Source organism: Bos indicus x Bos taurus, chromosome 4 (genome assembly GCF_003369695.1).
Source record: "Bos indicus x Bos taurus breed Angus x Brahman F1 hybrid chromosome 4, Bos_hybrid_MaternalHap_v2.0, whole genome shotgun sequence".
Classification (NCBI taxonomy): domain Eukaryota; kingdom Metazoa; phylum Chordata; class Mammalia; order Artiodactyla; family Bovidae; genus Bos; species Bos indicus x Bos taurus.
Window position 1 is genome coordinate 111,534,233 of NC_040079.1, and position 17,707 is coordinate 111,551,939.

The 17,707-nt window shown below is 42.0% G+C and overlaps 1 protein-coding gene across 6 annotated transcripts in view; it reads right to left on the bottom strand.

The window, feature by feature from the left end:
* The window catches only part of CDK14 (cyclin dependent kinase 14), a 684,789-nt gene that overhangs the window by 414,067 nt on the left and 253,015 nt on the right, over positions 1-17,707 (bottom strand). For all 6 annotated transcript variants that reach the window (XM_027540218.1, XM_027540220.1, XM_027540221.1 and 3 more), the window contains one exon: positions 3,402-3,496. In XM_027540218.1, coding sequence (XP_027396019.1) covers positions 3,402-3,496 — 95 coding nt within the window. The remainder of the gene's footprint in view (positions 1-3,401; positions 3,497-17,707) is intronic.

The window sequence follows — 17,707 nt, forward strand, 5'->3', positions numbered from 1 at the left end:
GGATCTGAGTCTATCTTTCTTGCTGCAAAATCCTAAAAAAGCATTTCGTCTCCCAAATGCTTAGGTTTCTTCTTTATAAAGTGGCAATAGTCACAGACCCATAAGACTACTGAGAACATCAAAAGTGAAAATGAACATAAAACCCCAGCACAGTGCCCAGCATAAAACTCAATACGTTTTCATTGCTGGTTTTCAGTACTGTGGTCATACTTGTCTTAAACATTATTTTGCCTCCCTTTCTGACCCTTCACTCATCATCGCAAATCTACAAGTGCCTCCTGTTTCCTGCTCTGCATCCCTCCACTAGATCTGCTCTAATTCCTGTGGCATAGCATGCTTTGAAATTTCTATCACCCTTCCACTGCTGTGAAACATGCAAGAGAAGAAAATTTATTCCTGCCGGATACTGTGAGGAAAGCAATCTGATTAAATTAATTCAATTAAAGTATGTAAGAATCTTAATTTTCCATTGGCATATTGCAGGCTGAGCCACAAGGGAAGCCCAAGAATACTGGATTGAGTAGCCTATCCCTTCTCCAGTGGATCTTCCCAATCTAGGAATTGAACTGGGGTCTCCTGCATCGCAGGCAGATTCTTTACCAACTGAGCTATGAGAGAAGTCCCAATTAATTCATTAAAGTATGTAAGAATCTTAATTTTCCATTGGCATATGTTAAAAAAAAAAACAAGCAATGAAAAAAGTGTAAGAAAACAAAAGCTTTAGAAAATACTCAGGAAGTTATTTCTGTATTAGGCAACTATCACTGAGTCAGGTTAATACTGTCAAGGAGTCTACACCTTCCCAACTCTAACTTGGAAAACTCTTCTAAGGAATTTCTACAGCACAGAGCTCTTCCCCTCCCCAGCCCATTGTCCCAGCCTCCCCAACTCTGATTTCAGACATTCAGTGGAATATTTTCCTTAGAACAAACAAAAGCCAAACAAACTACAGTTGAGGCCACAAGAAGTACTAACTTCATCAGAGAGGCAAAAGGGCAGGAGATGAAGTGAATAGAAAATAACAAACAAAGAAAGGCAGTGAAGAGAAAGGCAAAGAACAGTGGGAATATAAAGAGATATAGGTGGAATAGAGAACTAGAGATGAGGAGGCAAGGAGGGCAGTCATAAGAAATGAATGACATGAGTATGCCCATTCTCTAAAAGAGAACAGGGAAATCTACATCTTCGCTGCCCCAGAGAAGTTAGGTGTCAACCTGAAAATAGTCACAACCTAAAGGCTGAGAGTTATGTTCCGCCTGGCAGGAAATTTTAGGATTTCAAGCCTGGGTGACAGCATCTCACGTGAACCTGAGAACTGCTTCAAGGAGGCGAGGGGAGGAGCCAGGTTATATAGAAATTTTGCAACAAGGGGCAGGTTGTCTGAACATCAAAAGATCATTGTTAATTAAAGAAAACCAGACTTCTCAAGTTAATGAATTCAGCGCTTTTCTACGTATGTATTATAACGTGTTCAGTCGCTGAGTCGTGTCTCAATCTTTGATCCCATGGACTGTAGTCCACTAGGCTTCTCTACCCATGGAATTTTCCAGGCAAGAACATGGGAGAGGGTTGCCATTTCTTCCTCCAGGGGATCTTCCAAACCCAGGAATTGAACCCAAGTCTCCTGCATTGCAGGTGGATTCTTTACCACTGAGCCACCAGGATGGCACAATGCAAGCGTCAGAGCTCACTGAGATCATGCCAGTTTGCTGTGTTTTTCACATCCGGAGCCTCCTGAGGGCTCACGGTAGGGCATGGCTGCAGTCTGACGGCTGCTAGATGGCAGGCAATATTCCATTTCTGAAAGGCATGAAATGCCCACAGAGTACTGCATATGTGCATGCTATTATGTGGCTTATTGAAGAGGAGCTGGCATGTCTCCACAAGAACTGGGGCCAAGGAGAAGTTCACTCACACAAAGAAGAATGAGTTTAGCAGTCAGTCGCAATCAGTTGACAAATACTGCAGGATGGTGCATTTCCTTCCTTTTATATGGCAATTTCCACAGAATATAAAAGCACAAAATGACAGTGTGCTTCAATGGGCATATTTTTAGCCTCACAAATATATTTCATTTTCTTTTAAGATTCGAAGACCCAATTTCACATTATTTTTGTTCATTACTCTATCAACGTTACTGATTTTAGGGACCAAACTAAGTTTTTCTTCTTCTCAATTAAATTATCCAATTTGGGGGGATGGAACAAGTATATTTTTGAAACCTCTTTTATAAGTTACTGAAGTATACTGAGAAAAAAAATTTGGATTTAACAGAAATACTGCAACTAGACATACTGGAAAATATGGAACAAAAATTCCAATTTTACATCAGCTGAATACATTATTGACCCCAAATCATCAATTAAACAAAAGAAATTATATTTGCATTGATGTCTGAATCTGCATCCATTCTTGGTAGCATGTAATATATGCAACTGCTCAGTTCTAGCTGTCCTTGTAGCCACATTACCATATTATTCAAATGTATCCATCATTTATATGTAAATAGACAAGATGAATGGCTTTTCATAAGACAACAATTTTTAAATGACAAACAGACTTAGGCAGACATTAGCAAGATAAAATGTTGTAAATATTCATTCTATTATATATTTTAAGGAAAAATGGACACTATTTCAGTTTTTTTTTAAGTAGTGTGGTAATTACAAAATGGGATCTTAATACAGTCACAATACCAACAGCTACTCTTCTCAATAAAAGTCTCCACCAATGTCATTTGTATCTTGTAAATTACATGTTCTCAGATCCATCTGTGAAAATTGGGATGTTAATTATCATGGTTACATTTCATGATTCTACAGTTAAATGCTGAAATGGTGCTACACAAATACCATATGTTTTTCTAAGAGAAACGGAGAAAGATTAATTATGAGTTCAAGCCCAAGTCTCAACAGAATAAGATCATTACACCGTGTGCTATGCAAATTGGAAGTTTTAATTAATAGCTGAAATACTAACCAAGGGGAAAAACTGTGAAGTCTAAATTGTAAGTATCAGCCTTTTCTCTACAAATATCACCCGAATAAGGATGCTTTTCTGAACCCAAGTTATAAATCCAAAGGAGAAAACATTTTTGTTGTCTGTGAACTTCCTTTGATGGAGTGCTCACCATCATATTGTTTTATATTACTTGATAAAGCCGAAATTTAGAAAGTGTACTAGTAACAAACAGGTTATAACAGATCATATAGCTAGTGAAACTTCAACTGAACATTTTTTCTGGATTTTTCTTTAAAACACATACCATTCAAAATTATGCAAAATAAGTCTCATGTACTCAGATAAAATACTTCAGTATAGCTACCTAAAGACAAAACTCTATGATAATACTATAAGACTTTTGCTCATAATTATAAAATCTGAATTCTCATCTTACTCACCACATACTCAAACACAAGTGTCAGTGTCTCCTTGGTGTGGATGATGTCATGAAGTAACACTATGTTAGCATGTTTTAGTCCTTTTAACAGAGAGGCTGTAAGAGAAAGTGAACAAACAGATACGTTATTATGGGTAACAACCAACTGATAAGCTTCTTTTATTGTACTGGTACATCATCAGATGAAATATACCTATTTTTCCACTTTCTATGCCAATATAGATATGGCTTATCTCCATATGTATGAAATAAATATTCTGCTGATGTTGAATGGTGGTTTCTGTAAGTGTCAATTACAGCCTGTTGGTTGATGTTGTCATTGAATTCTTCAATATATTTGCTAGTTCTCTGGAGAGTGGTTCTTTCAATGACTGAGGGATGGTGACATCCTCAACTGTAATTGGGGATCTGTCAATTTCTTATTTGAATTCTCTTAGTTTCGGCTTTGTGTGCTTTGAAGCTGTAGTTTGCTACACATAACATTTAAGATTGTTGCATTCTGTGAATCAGGCCCTTTTATCAATACATAAAGCATCTCTTTGTCCCTTGTAATTTTCTTCACTCTGAAGTATTTTGTCCCTGGCAATTAATATTGCCACTTCAGCTTGATTTTGATTAGTGTTCATATGGTGTATCTTTTATATATATATATATTTTTTTTTCTTTTTTTCTTTTGGCCTATACCAATGACCATTCAGGTAGAACATTTAAAGAACAGAAGCTTTTTCTATCATTGTTAATTATTTTAGTAACACTGTGTCTTCAATTTTGGTTTTTGGTATATACCCTAAAGAGAAGAGAGAAACACAAAACACGTGTTTTACATGTTTTCTATCAGGAACTTGTAATTGCTCACATATTCATCAAATATTTATTGAGAACCTAGTCACTGACACTGACGGCCCTGGACAAACCTCAAACCCTTGATACTCAATAGTGTTGCAAGCCCACCTCTTTAAAAGGGGATTTATAACACCCAACGTGAACCCTAATGTAAACTCCGGACTTTGGGTGATTATCAGGTGTCAAGGTAGGTTCCTCTATCGTAACAAATGCACCACTCTGGTGAGAGATACCCACAGTAGGGAGGGTTGGGGTGGGAGGCAGGGAAGAAAGTACAGGAAAATCCTCTGCACTTTCCACTCAATTTTGCTTTGACCTTAAAGCTGCTCTAGAAAAATAAAGTCTATTTTAAAAAATAAAAAGATATACCTATGTTTTAACATACTAAAAGAAACAAATCTAGATTATCTAATATTTTACTCAAATAAAATGATATTTTAGATATGGAGTCATCATGCAAAAAAAGCTGTACAGGACAGTCCCCAGAGAAGACAGAGAGAAAACGTGGAGACTAGTACATTCTTGTATGACTCCCATGAATGCAAGCTCCTGTTTTTAGTTATTATTGCCTTGAATTTCCACTGTCTTCACCAGGCAAACCTACTTCAGGACGGTAATATATCTTTAATCCCAAGATATACTTCAATAAATACCTAATTGGCCCAAAGAAGGCCATTCAGACTGAGAATTCCCTGGTGTGGCTGGTTCCAACACCAGAAGACCACGAAGAAGTATGTTTCCTCTGAAACCGAATTGGCAGCTTCATGTGCTGCCCAAGGCCAGGGAAGTCTAAGCTATCCAAGGGAAGTCCTACAAAAAAGTAAAAATATTTTGGACTTCTCTGGTAGTTCAGTGGTAAAGAATCCACCTGCCAATGCAGGGGACACAAGTTCAGTCCCTGATCCGGGAAGGTTTCATATGCAGCAGAGAAACTAGGCTCAGTGCCACAACCATTGGAGCCACCACAGTGGGGAGCCCATGCACTGCAGCTGGAGAGGGGACCCCACTCACTGCAGCTGGAGAGGAGACCCCACGCACTGCAGCTGGAGAGGAGACCCCACGCACTGCAGCTGGAGAGTGGACCCCACCCGCTGCAGCTGGAGAGGGGACCCCACCCGCTGCAGCTGGAGAGGGGACCCCACCCGCTGCAGCTGGAGAGGGGACCCCACCCGCTGCAGCTGGAGAGGGGACCCCACCCGCTGCAGCTGGAGAGGGGACCCCACCCGCTGCAGCTGGAGAGGGGACCCCACCCGCTGCAGCTGGAGAGGGGACCCCACCCGCTGCAGCTGGAGAGGGGACCCCACCCGCTGCAGCTGGAGAGGGGACCCCACCCGCTGCAGCTGGAGAGGGGACCCACCCGCTGCAGCTGGAGAGGGGACCCCACTTGCTGCAGCTGGAGAGGGGACCCCACTCGCTGCAGCTGGAGAGGAGACCCCACTCGCTGCAATGGGAGAGAGCCTGTGCATGGTAGAAAAGACCAGGGGTACCCAAAAATAAATAAATAAAATACATACATGAAATATTTACAGATTTATCAGAGCTTTGTAAAATTAGCACTCACGACAAAATACTTACCAAAAATAACAATAACAATAACAGTACAGCACACAAACTTTGAAGAAATAGCACTACAAAGATGTATGACAGGGTTTAGTATATTGTTGATTCCAATAATTTACAATCTTCTTTCTTTTAATTATTCAAATATTTAATTATTCAACCATCAGCCTCAAACAATTGAAGCATATTACATGGCTAATTTCCAGGCATTCATCATCAGTCTGGGAACCAGCTTCACATGTGCTCATTTTTAAAATGACGCGTGGCCCCACATTAGTCTTCTAAGACAGACTCATCCTTAGAGATCAAGATTTCAAACCACAACAGGGTATTTGGAAATGATGGCCAGGCACAGTACTTCGCAGTGTGGGAATATGCATAGGTGAAATGAATTAAGGACCTCATGGGTATCACGCTTATGAAAGGAACCTAGCTTTGTGAGGCAAGTTTTGGAAAGATATACATCGTTTGTAATTTTGTCCAATTTCATTTTTCAAGTTATCCCCTCAGTTTGTCAAGCGCTGATCCATCCTTATCAGCAAGACCTCCAAAAAGGTACTGAAGCTTACAATCTATGGATGATCCACGCTCTAAGAACCCTTTGTCTAGGAATTTTGTTGTTGCTTTTATTATGATTATTACTTTTCTCCCACTATCACCCTGCTTCTCTGACCGTTTAGACCTAAATTGTTTCCCATTTCTCAAAGCAACGACTTCATGCCCATCATTTCCCATTGTGTTTTTCCTACAATTTCAGTAAAATCAAATCTCTGCCATCATTCATCCTGTGAAAAAAACATCTTTTCTTAACTGTGACCGATATTATACAAAAAAAGGCCATGCTCTTTTTTTCTTTTTTGGCTGTGCCCCGTGGCATGTAGGATCTTAGTTCCCCAACCTGGGACTGAGCCCATGACCCCTGCATTAGAAGCAGAGTCTTAACCACTGAAACACAAGGGAAGTCCCTGTCATTTCATTTTTTTTTAAATATGGTATTTTTTTTTTACCATTTCTACAGGAACACTCAAAGCCTCCACGTTTCAATGTATTAACTCTCAATTATTATAGGTTTTAGACTTCTAACTATATTTACATACAGTTTAAAAAACACACTATCGGTTAAATAATGACCAAGAACTGTTTGAAAGCAAGCCCTTTTCTTTTGAGATTAACATAATGAACTCGTATTTGGAAAAGGATAAGCCATTAATTTCAAAACTGACGGCAGAAAAATGGCATTGAAGGGCACAAAACCGTCCACAATATCTACCAACATGAGGGTAGGTGGCAGACCTGACTAACTTGAAAGCTGCCAGCACAACAGTCTCTGCTCCAAGCCAGGTGCCAGATACTGTCATTCCTGCCGTTGCCAAGGCGAGGAAGCCTCCTGGTTGCCAAGGCGAGGAAGCCTCCTGGCTGCCAAGCGGGTGCGTGATTAACACCACAAGTCCCGGAGCCACTATGTCTCCCTTTGCAAGACAAACACTGTCAAAATAACACTCCATGTAATCCTAATAATATCTCAAATATACCACATGTTATTTTCTCATCGTTTACATACAAAACAAATCCTGTAACACTGGCTTTAACAATCCCAGCACGCTTGGTTTCCCGCAAGTTTTAAGCAAACATATGGCAAACATTTTAAATTCATTTCACCAGTGAGGCTTGGAAAGGTATGATTCTACATGACATAAAGGACTTGTAATTAAGGTTGAGGGTAAAATTTCTAACAATCAATTTGGGGCCATGTTGAAACAGTACAAAAGCAGAAAAACATGTTGCTCATAAAGATAACCGCAAAGTCTTGGCAGGACAGGACATAGAGAGCCGCCCCTCAGTGCGGGAACAAGTTCAGACACCCACTCATCCACCATATACAGACCTCGACCTTCTGCTTTCAGAATAAACATCCTAGGTTTCCACTCTGAGGTGAAACAGATCAGATGAGATCAGATCAGATCAGTCGCTCAGTCGTGTCCGACTCTTTGTAACCCCATGAATCGCAGCACGCCAGGCCTCCCTGTCCATCACCAATTCCTGGAGTTCACTCAGACTCACGTCCATCGAGTCGGTGATGCCATCCAGCCATCTCATCCTCTGCCTTCCCCTTCTCCTCCTGCCCCCAATCCCTCCCAGCATCAGAGTCTTTTCCAATGAGTCAACTCTTCGCATGAGGTAGCCAAAGTACTGGAGTTTCAGCTTTAGCATCATTCCTTCCAAAGAAATCCCAGGGCTGATCTCCTTCAGAATGGACTGGTTGGATCTCCTTGCAGTCCAAGGGACTCTCAAGAGTCTTCTCCAACACCACAGTTCAAAAGCATCAATTCTTCGGCGCTCAGCCTAAACACCAACCTCATCATGATTAAAATAAATTATGTTATCAAAAAATTCAGAGCGTGTTCATTTTTCACTGAAGGGGTTATTTTAAAAGCAATGTTAACAAAGAAATGACAAATAGAACCTTTCTTTATGAAGTCAAATAGTCTTCTAGGTCATTATTTGACATCTTATTGCTAGGAAAGGAGATATCACAAATAAATGCAATCCAAGCTTGCTCACTCCCCTTTAGCCTCTGGAAGGAACGAGTGTGTTCACATTCTCCCCTCATCATTTTACATGTTCCCTTTCTGTGTCAACCCCAGTGGTGTGGGCTGGAGGTGCTGCTACCTGATTTTCCCAGAAAACAACGATTATTACTTATTATTACCCAAGAAAGCAACCACATTTCAAACTACAACCCCAACAGACTAAACTTTTTCCTCAAGCCTGCAGGTAGACAGCTCTGTGTGTGTTAGACACTCGGTGTGTCCAGCTCTGAGACCCCGTGGACTGAAGCCCTCCAGGCTCCTCTGTCCATGGGATTTTCTAGGCAAGAATACTAGAGTGGGTGGCCTTTCCCTTCTCCAGGGGATCTTCCTGACCCAGGGATCGAACTCAGGTCTCCTGCATTAAAAGGCAGGTTCTTTTCCGTCTGAGCCACCAGGGAAGCCCAGATAGGTCTAAAGCTATTGATATTCACCTTATACTAGAAATAGTATACTTTCTTTCTTTGCCTACTTTATTTTTTAATTGAAGTATAGCTAGTTACAATGCTGTGTTAGTTTCAAGTATACGGCAAAGTGATTCAGGTGTATACACACACGCATGCACACACACAAACACACACATTCTTTTTCTGATTCTTTTCCATTATATGTTATTACAAGACACTGACTATAGTTCCCGAAGCTATATAGTAGTTCTTATTGTTTACCTATTTAATACACAGTACTGCATATATGTTAATCACAAACTCCTAATTTATCTATTTATTTATATTCTGCAAGAAGTTCTCACTTACTTGCTACTGGATTCTGAATATTTTGAAAGCAAAAATATTCTGAATGGGAAAAACTTAAGGGCAAATAAGAACAACAAGATAAACACAGAGAAAGACGAAAGTGCTTGCCTGTGATGAGGTGATCACAACAGAGAAAGGAACCCGTGCCTGCCCTGAAAACAGCTCCAGGGTAACTTGCGCATGGTTCCAGAAGGTATGCTGTGCACTGTGGCTGCATATTAGGAGAAATAGTGTAGTCCTGCTCCGTTCTGAATTTTCCCCTAAATGAGATCTGATCTAAAATGCACATACTCACACAAACCATAAACTAAGAAGTGAAAAAGTGAGAGAATCGGGTTAAAAAAAAAAACGGAATTGTATTTTTCACTTCATGTTTACTTTTTATACTTTTATACACATTTACACCAAATTTGAGCTTCCCAGTAGCTCAACTGGTAAAGAATCTGCCTGCAACGCCGGAAACCCCAGCTGGATTCCTGGGTCGGGAAGATCCCTTGGAGAAGGGATAGAGTAACCCACTCCAGTATTCTCAGTCTTCGCTGGTGGCTCAGATGGTAAAGAATCTGCCTGCAATGCGGGACATGTGGGTTCAATCCCTGGGTCAGGAAGATCCCTGGAAGAAGGAGTGGCAACGCACTCCAGTATTCTTGCCTGGAGAATCCCCACGGATAGGGGAGCCTGGCGGCCACAGTCCATGGGGCTGCAGAGAGTCTGACGGGACTGGGCAACTAAGCACAGCACATACCAAGTTTACATGAAAAAGCATTAACTCTCTGTTATGGGGAAAGAGACCACAGCTAATCCAGAACACAAAGTTAAAACGCATGTGATGCCCTATAGACTTAATTTAGCTAAAATCACATTAAAGATTTAGAGACATGTTTTTCACTCACCAGATGCTGTCCAAATGTGGAAGGATAATAAGACAGGTTAGGAATACTTTATAAACGTCACAAAACTTGTTTTCCATCCACCAAAAAGTCTACTGTTTTACTTACTCCCTAGTTAAGACTTGCTATTGGGGAATAGTGGAGAAGGCGATGGCACCCCACTCCAGTACTCTTGCCTGGAGAGTCCCATGGACAGAGGAGCCTGGTGGGCTGCAGTCCATGGGGTCGCTAAGAGTGGGACACGACTGAGCGACTTCACTTTCACTTTCACTTTCATGGATTGGAGAAGGAAATGGAAACCCACTCCAGTGTTCTTGCCTGGAGAATCCCAGGGACGGGGGAGCCTGGTGGGCTGCCGTCTATGGGGTTGCACAGAGTCGGACACGACTGAAGCAACTTAGCAGCAGCAGCAGCAGCATTGGGGAATAGACTAACTTCAACCCCACTACATATTTCCCCTGCTCTTTTCCCCTCCCAATTTCCACAAAGTCACAGACCTGAAATGTAGTCCTGACATTACAACCTCAACTATTCTCCCTGCCATCAGTACCTGTGTATCCTCTTGACTACTGGCAAAGATCAGTCATCTGGGGTCTATTTCCACACTGTAGGACTGCTTCCTAAATCACTCAAAGAAGAGATTCCTCTAAAAGTACAGCTTAGCCACATGAAACAGCCAATATTTGGCATTTTTGATCTACTAACACAGCAATTTCCAGTGGCTCAACCCAACAGAGTTTACCTGGTTCAAACCAATTTTAACTTTTTCACAGAGGCATAGTTACTTTTCCCATTGTTAACATTGAAACCAATTAATCAGCTGCCAAATGGTCAATAATCAATCCTGAATACAAAAAAAAAGGAAGCATCTGTTCATGAAACTATGGTTATTGAAGAGGGGAGGGATATAGAAACAATTTGTATGAGTACTTTTTGATAACATTTGAATTGTTATGATAAAGATATATTCCTTTTATAATAAAAGACATATCTGGAAAAGTTCTTTATTACAGTAGATTGGCCAAATAAAACTAAAAAAACACTATAAGATTGGCCAAAGAAAATTGAAATAATGCTATAAAATAGTATTTTGTGTGCAAAGTCACTTCAGTCATGTCTGACTCTTTGTGACCCGCCAGGGTCCTCTGTCCATGGGATTCTCCAAGCAAGAACACTGGAGCGGGTTGCCACTTCTTACTCCAGGGGATCTTCCCAACCCAGGGATCAAACCTGCAGCGCTTTCATCCCCTGCATTGGCAGGCAGGTTCTTTACCTCCATCATTACCTAGGAAGGCCTTACAAAAGGTACGCTGCTGTTTACACAATTAATGCGCAGCTATAATAATTAATGATTATAACTGTAGGGTGACCCTTCACTACTGACCCCTTCTCACAAAGGGAGTGGTGCCACTCCATGCATTATGAGGGTTTCTTTTCATATCCTGGAACTTGGGAGGCCTCTAATTTGCACTGAAATCCAAAATATTGAAAGTTTTTCTTGTCTAAGTGGTCACTTTCCCACATTAAGGTTAACTTACTCACTGCAAAAGACTTCTACTTTTGTTTCCAACTACTTCCAATTGAGGGCTTCCCTGGAGGCACAGTCATAAAGAATCCCCCTGCTAATGCAAGAGACACAAGTTCTATCCCTGGATCGGGAAGATCCCCTGGCGAAGGAAATGACAACCCACTCCAATATTCTTGCCTGGAGAACCCCACAGACAGAGGAGCCTGGTGGGCTGCTGTCCATGGAGTCTCAAAGAGTTGGACACGACTTAGCGACTAAACAACTCCCAGCTGAACCTATAAATGACCCACCGGCTGCCCTTCTGCTCCAGCTAATCTTGTTCCTATGTGCCCCTGGACACAGCCATGCATATATGGGATGTGCATGAGTGCAAGACATGCCGTTCTTCTCAAATGTAAACACCTCACTAGTACCTTCGGCAGAAAAAAACAAAAAAACAAAAAAAAACTCATGCCAAGCAAACAGGGTTGGAGACAGTGGTGGTCATGCTCCATGTGCTGTTTTTAGGCAGGAGAGAGACCATGGAGGTGCTGAGGGTTACTGAAAGACTTGGTCCAAGTTGTTTTCGTCTGGCCATAAAAACCAGGTATAAAAGTTGTTAGGCAATTTACTTTTTTGAACTATTTTTACACTTTATTATGGTGGGTTACATGTATAGACAGAAAGAATATTGCAAAGTATGCAAAAAAAATGTGATTTGGCATCAATCCCCTTACACTTTGTTAAGAAGAATAAACATTTATATCATAACATTAATGGCTATCTCTGTCTGACTAGACTTAAATAACCTCTCCCCACATAAAATTATGTGAATTGCTATCACTGTATTCTTTTACAAAAGTTAAAATAAGTCTAAAGTCATAAAATATACTCCTTGCCATGGCTGCAAGTCCTAGTCTAAGGACCTGCACCTAAGACTCTGGCCCTCGAAAGCACTGTCGGACTCCTCCACACAGCAGGGCAGGTTTTCAGACACAGGACTCTCCATCCCCTGCTCCCCACAGCCACAGCTGTGGTCCCACCAGGAGGTGCTTCGCCAAGCGTGGTGCTTCAGCCACCTCTCAAAGTCAAGTGGCCAGTGAATGAGGCCCCACCGCAAATCTACCAAAGCCAAGGCGCTGGGCCCCAGAATCACCCAACAAGTAGTCAACATCTACCATGTGCCAATCACCACAGGGAAACATGTACGCTTTTGTTCTCATGGAACTTGTATGTTATATGTCAACCAAGTTTTCTATTCAACCCTTACATCTCCTACAGTTTGAAAATCGCAGTGCTGTGTCATGGTTTTTAAATACAGTGGGTAACTACTTGAGGGGGGTGTGTGTCTGTGAGTGTGGGTGTGTCTATGAACTTAGTCACACTGCAATCTACTCACTGTTCCAAGAGCAAATAAATAAAAACAGCAATTTGATCAGTTAATGTACCTAGTATCTACTTCTATCTATCTCTGTTTCTCTCTGTCTCTCCCTTTCACACACACACACACACACACACACAGCCATTAAGATAGATTCCACCAAAAATATAGTCTTGGCCTAGAAAACAAAGAGAATTCTTTATTCTGAAAATTTGATGGCATTTTGATGTATGTGGATTTTCTCCTGCTCAAAAACCCCAAAAATGTGAGGTCATATTTTCAACATGAATAAAATGTTGAAAAGGTCATGATTTATAAGGCCTTTACAAATCCACTGGTGGCTCAGATGGTAAAGCGCCTGTCTACAATGCGGGAGACCTGGGTTCAATCCCTGGGTCAGGAAGATTCCCTGGAGAAGGAAATGGCAACCCACTCCAGTACTCTTGCCTAGAAAATCCCATGGATGGAGGAGCCTGGTGCAGGCTACTGCCCATGGGGTCGCAAAGAGTCGGACACGACTGAGCGACTTCACTTTCTTTCTTTCTTTCTTTCTTTCTTTACAATTCCACCACAATTTCTAAAATCTGTGAAAGAGCTAAGTTTTATATAAAATGTTTGCAATACATTTTATTGCCTCAGCACCAGAGCTTTGATAAACAGAAACCAACAGCAGGTCTGGAGATAACTGTAAACAGACGATGAGCAAAGGAGGAGGCAAAGTGAAAAACTATGAAAAATGAACAGGAATCTCAGTGGGGGTTCATTTCTACCCTTGAATATCCCCTGACTTGAAACTTCACACATAACATCACTTCATCTGACTGAACAAGAAAGTCAGAGTCATAAAAATTACAAATGAAAGCAGAACTCAGTAGACAGTACACAGCCCCAGAGCACCGTGTTTCTCACAAAATTAGTTCAGCTTCAGGCAGTCACGTCACCTTCACTTTGACCTCCCCAGGACAGAAGTCACCCCGCTGTCCCTAGGCCTGGACCAGACCTTGAATTCCCTTCATGCGGCCTTAATCAGTGGTGGCCCAGGTGAGAAGCCAAGTTCATCTCAGCCAAGGAAGCTCTGCCCCTTCTGAGAAGGTCTCTATACACCGAGTCCCAGTCCGCTCCGCTCAGTCACGTGGTCCCTATGCTTGGTCTGCACTGATGCTCAGCTATTGACGGCACAACAGTTGACAGGTTCTAGCACCACTTAACAGGCGTCCTGGGTGGCATCAGTGGTGAAGAATCCACTTGCCAATGCAGGAGCTGTAAGAGATGCGGGTCCAATTCCTGGGTGGGGAAGATCCCCTAGAGAAGGAAATGACACCCTGGGTTGGGAAGATCCCCTAGAGAAGGAAATGACAACCCCCTCCAGTATTCTTGCCTGGGAAATTGTATGGACAGGGGAGCGTGGTGAGCTCCAGTCCATGGGGTTACAAAGAGTTAGACATGACTGAGCATGAACACACACACACACACACAAACACAGTACCACTTACATGTTCAGGAGTTTTACAAGATACTTAAGAAAAGCAATTAAAGACTCACTCAGGGATTGCCTTCCAACTGTACAAAGAGAGGCTAGCAAACCCCATCTCTGAGAGCTCTCACTAGCTCCTGCTTCATATGGCCTTGGCTATGGGAGCATTTGAAGGAGATGTTTCTATATTTGGAAATCCAGGAAAACAAACACACCTATGAAAGGCAGAGTGACATCTTAAGTGTTCAGCATTTAGAATCCTATGATGATGATAATAAAACTGTTAATGCAAAGTCACATGGGCAAAAATGGTATTTAATGAGTTTAGGGAGGGGTTCCTCCCAACCTCTTCTGAAAATAAGAACTTTCTAAATTGCTTCTATGCTCAAAAAGTTACTTCAGTACAAAAATAGTAACTTTAAAAATTTTTTCTTAGAGTCTCATCCTTTTAAAGTCACTAGCTATTTGTCAGAAACTGGCAACATCTTAGAAGTACTAGATTTCATGCAAGGTATCACAGGATTGCTTAAGACAGAACATCTATCTGCTGTGATAACTATACAAGTTAAGTTAAAGACAAGGAAGTTGTACATTACACATTTTATGCTTCTAAATTAGCAAGGCAACTTCAGACTGTCACGGCAGTTAAAAAGAAAAAAGAAAAAGCCATGCAAGAAAACGACAAGGGGAAAGAAAAATAGTACTATGATCTCAAAGTTTCCAAGAAGTTTGTACATCTGTCTTCCATACTGCCAACCAGAGGAACTAGGGGAAGGGATAACTGGGTTTTACACTTACCAAGGTAGGCTCAACATTTGGTCCTCGAAAGCTGTGACTGGGCAGAATTTTTTAGTGTCTCTGCAAGGCACACTTGAGACTTGAGCCTGGTACCAACAACGGTTCCTGTTCACACAACCTGCCTTTCCATATGTGGAGTCAACTCCCGGACTATGACAAACATCCCCCCATGATGGGCGTGACTGCTGTGTTCTCAAATGTATTCTATCTCCTGTGGACCCACATGTTCCTCCTTAATGAAATTTCACCTTGTTTCATATGTATCACACACACATACACTCATACATACACAGATATGTAAAATCTTAGTGCATGAAAGACATCTTTCACTTAACGCAAGGTGACTGAGTCATCACTCACAGCTCAAACAGTCCTCATAGAATTTAATAGCCAAATGTCATCCTCAAGAGCATCTAATCCAACCCTTCATCTGACAACTGAGGAAGTTCATATATGGAAGTTTGGTCACAAGACTCAAACCCTGCCCTCCCGACCCCTTCACACAGGAGAATTCTGTTTCTGTAATCAAAAGCATCATCCTCTCTCTCACTGTCTTGGTTCTCTCCTCTTCACTCCTCGTCTTTTGCTGTGATCATGGTTTCCCTTTATCTTTGTTTCTTTCCAGGTGGTAAAGGCAGAAAAGCCTGAAGCTAAGAAGACTAGAAGGACATCTGCTATCACAAACCTATCTACACTCTTCACCTGAAGCATCATCACCTGGACTAAAGAGGCTTCAAAGGAGAGTAATAGGTAAAGAAGGGAGCTAAGGGGGCAACTGCTGTTCAAACTGGCTTTTAAAAATCATGTTTAGGGCTTTCCTGGTGGCACAGTGGGTAAGAATCTGCCTGCCAATACAGGGGACACGGGTTCGACTTCTGGTCTGGGAAGATCCCAAATGCCGCAAGGTGACTAAGCCATGAGCCACAACTGCCGAGTCCGCTCGCCTACAGACCATGTTCAGCAACAGGAGAGGAGCCCCTGCCCACAACTAGAGAAATCCCGCACGCAGCAACAAAGACCCAGCATGGCCAAAATATCCATCTTTTTTAAAAAAAACTCACCTTTCTCTGATCAAGTCCCTCCTCTTCTTCAAACATTTCAATGGCTGCCTAACACGACTCCCAACGACCTGAGAGATAAGGCTCTTAATCTCAGAGGCTCCGCCTCCCTCTACACCATGAACTCCAGCCATATGGCACTTCTTGTCTGGGTGTGTGTGCTAAATCACTGCAGTCATGTCCAGCTCTTTGCAACCGCAGGGACTGTAGCCTGCCAGGCTCCTCTGTCCAAGGGATTCTCCAGAAAAGAACACGGGACTGGGTTGCCATTTCCTCCTCCAGGAGATCTTCCGGGGATAGAACCCGAGTCTCCTGCAGTTCCTGCATTGCAGGTGGAATCTACTGCTGAGCCACCGAGGAAGCATTGTGCTTCTTACAGATTTCCAATTCACTTCATCCTCTCAGACCTCTGGGATGCTATCTCTTCTGCTCCCTTCCTCCTAGTCTCTGAGCCTCAGACATCCCTGCCATCTCTTCAGAGCTCAACTTAGCTGTCATTTCCTTTGAAAGGGTCTGCTGACCGCCAAGCTCAAGCTAGAAGCATTCATTTTCTGTCAGTCTCTGAGCTCGGTGAGTTGTCCCATCCCAATGTTATAATTACCCAGTGACCTAACTCCACCTGTCTGTATCCCCCACTCACTCATCATTTGCTTTTGCTCCGATGCAGGAGATATAAGAGATGTGAGTTTGATCCCTGGGTCAGGAAGATCCCCTGGAGGAGGGCATGGCAACCCACTCCAGTATTCTTGCCTGGAGAAGCCTGTGGACAGATAAGCCTGGCGGGCTACAGTCCAGGGGGTTGCAAAGAGTCAGACATGACTGAGGCAACTTAGCACACACGCATGCGCCTGCTCTTCTCACAGCAATCCCTTCAGTGCTGAATTTATAGAAGACGTCTATTGAGTGCAGCTTGAATAATACGCATGAACGAGAAAAATAAAATCTTGACATGATCTCCCATAAATCGCCATCAGCAAGAATAGTCCCTAAGACTGAGCTCTACTGTGGACTGGTTATCTTACTACAATGCTTTTAGTTCTGCCTGGATATGTTGATCAAAATAAATCCACTCTAAACTTTGTAGTAACTGACAAACACACTGAAGCTATATATATTTCACTGACTTTAAATAAAGAAGCAAGGAAACATCTTATAGGATGTCACCAGGCCTTTTCCTTTCATAAGGAGGTGGAATGCTGTATACAATGCTACAACTAAAAAGGCAGGATTTTATTTCCACTCATATTTCAGATTATGGAAAGATGGTAAAAGATTTAAACCACATTCTATTTCTTAAAACTCCTATTAAAAACTAAAATTACATCTTCACATTTTTACCCAGCATGAGATAATCTCAAAAACAATAAGGTGGTCCCAATTAGAGAAGGAAGATGTTCTCAACCCTTATGTGGGTTTACAGCAGAGTCAAAGCCAACCCATGGCTTTGTTTGTT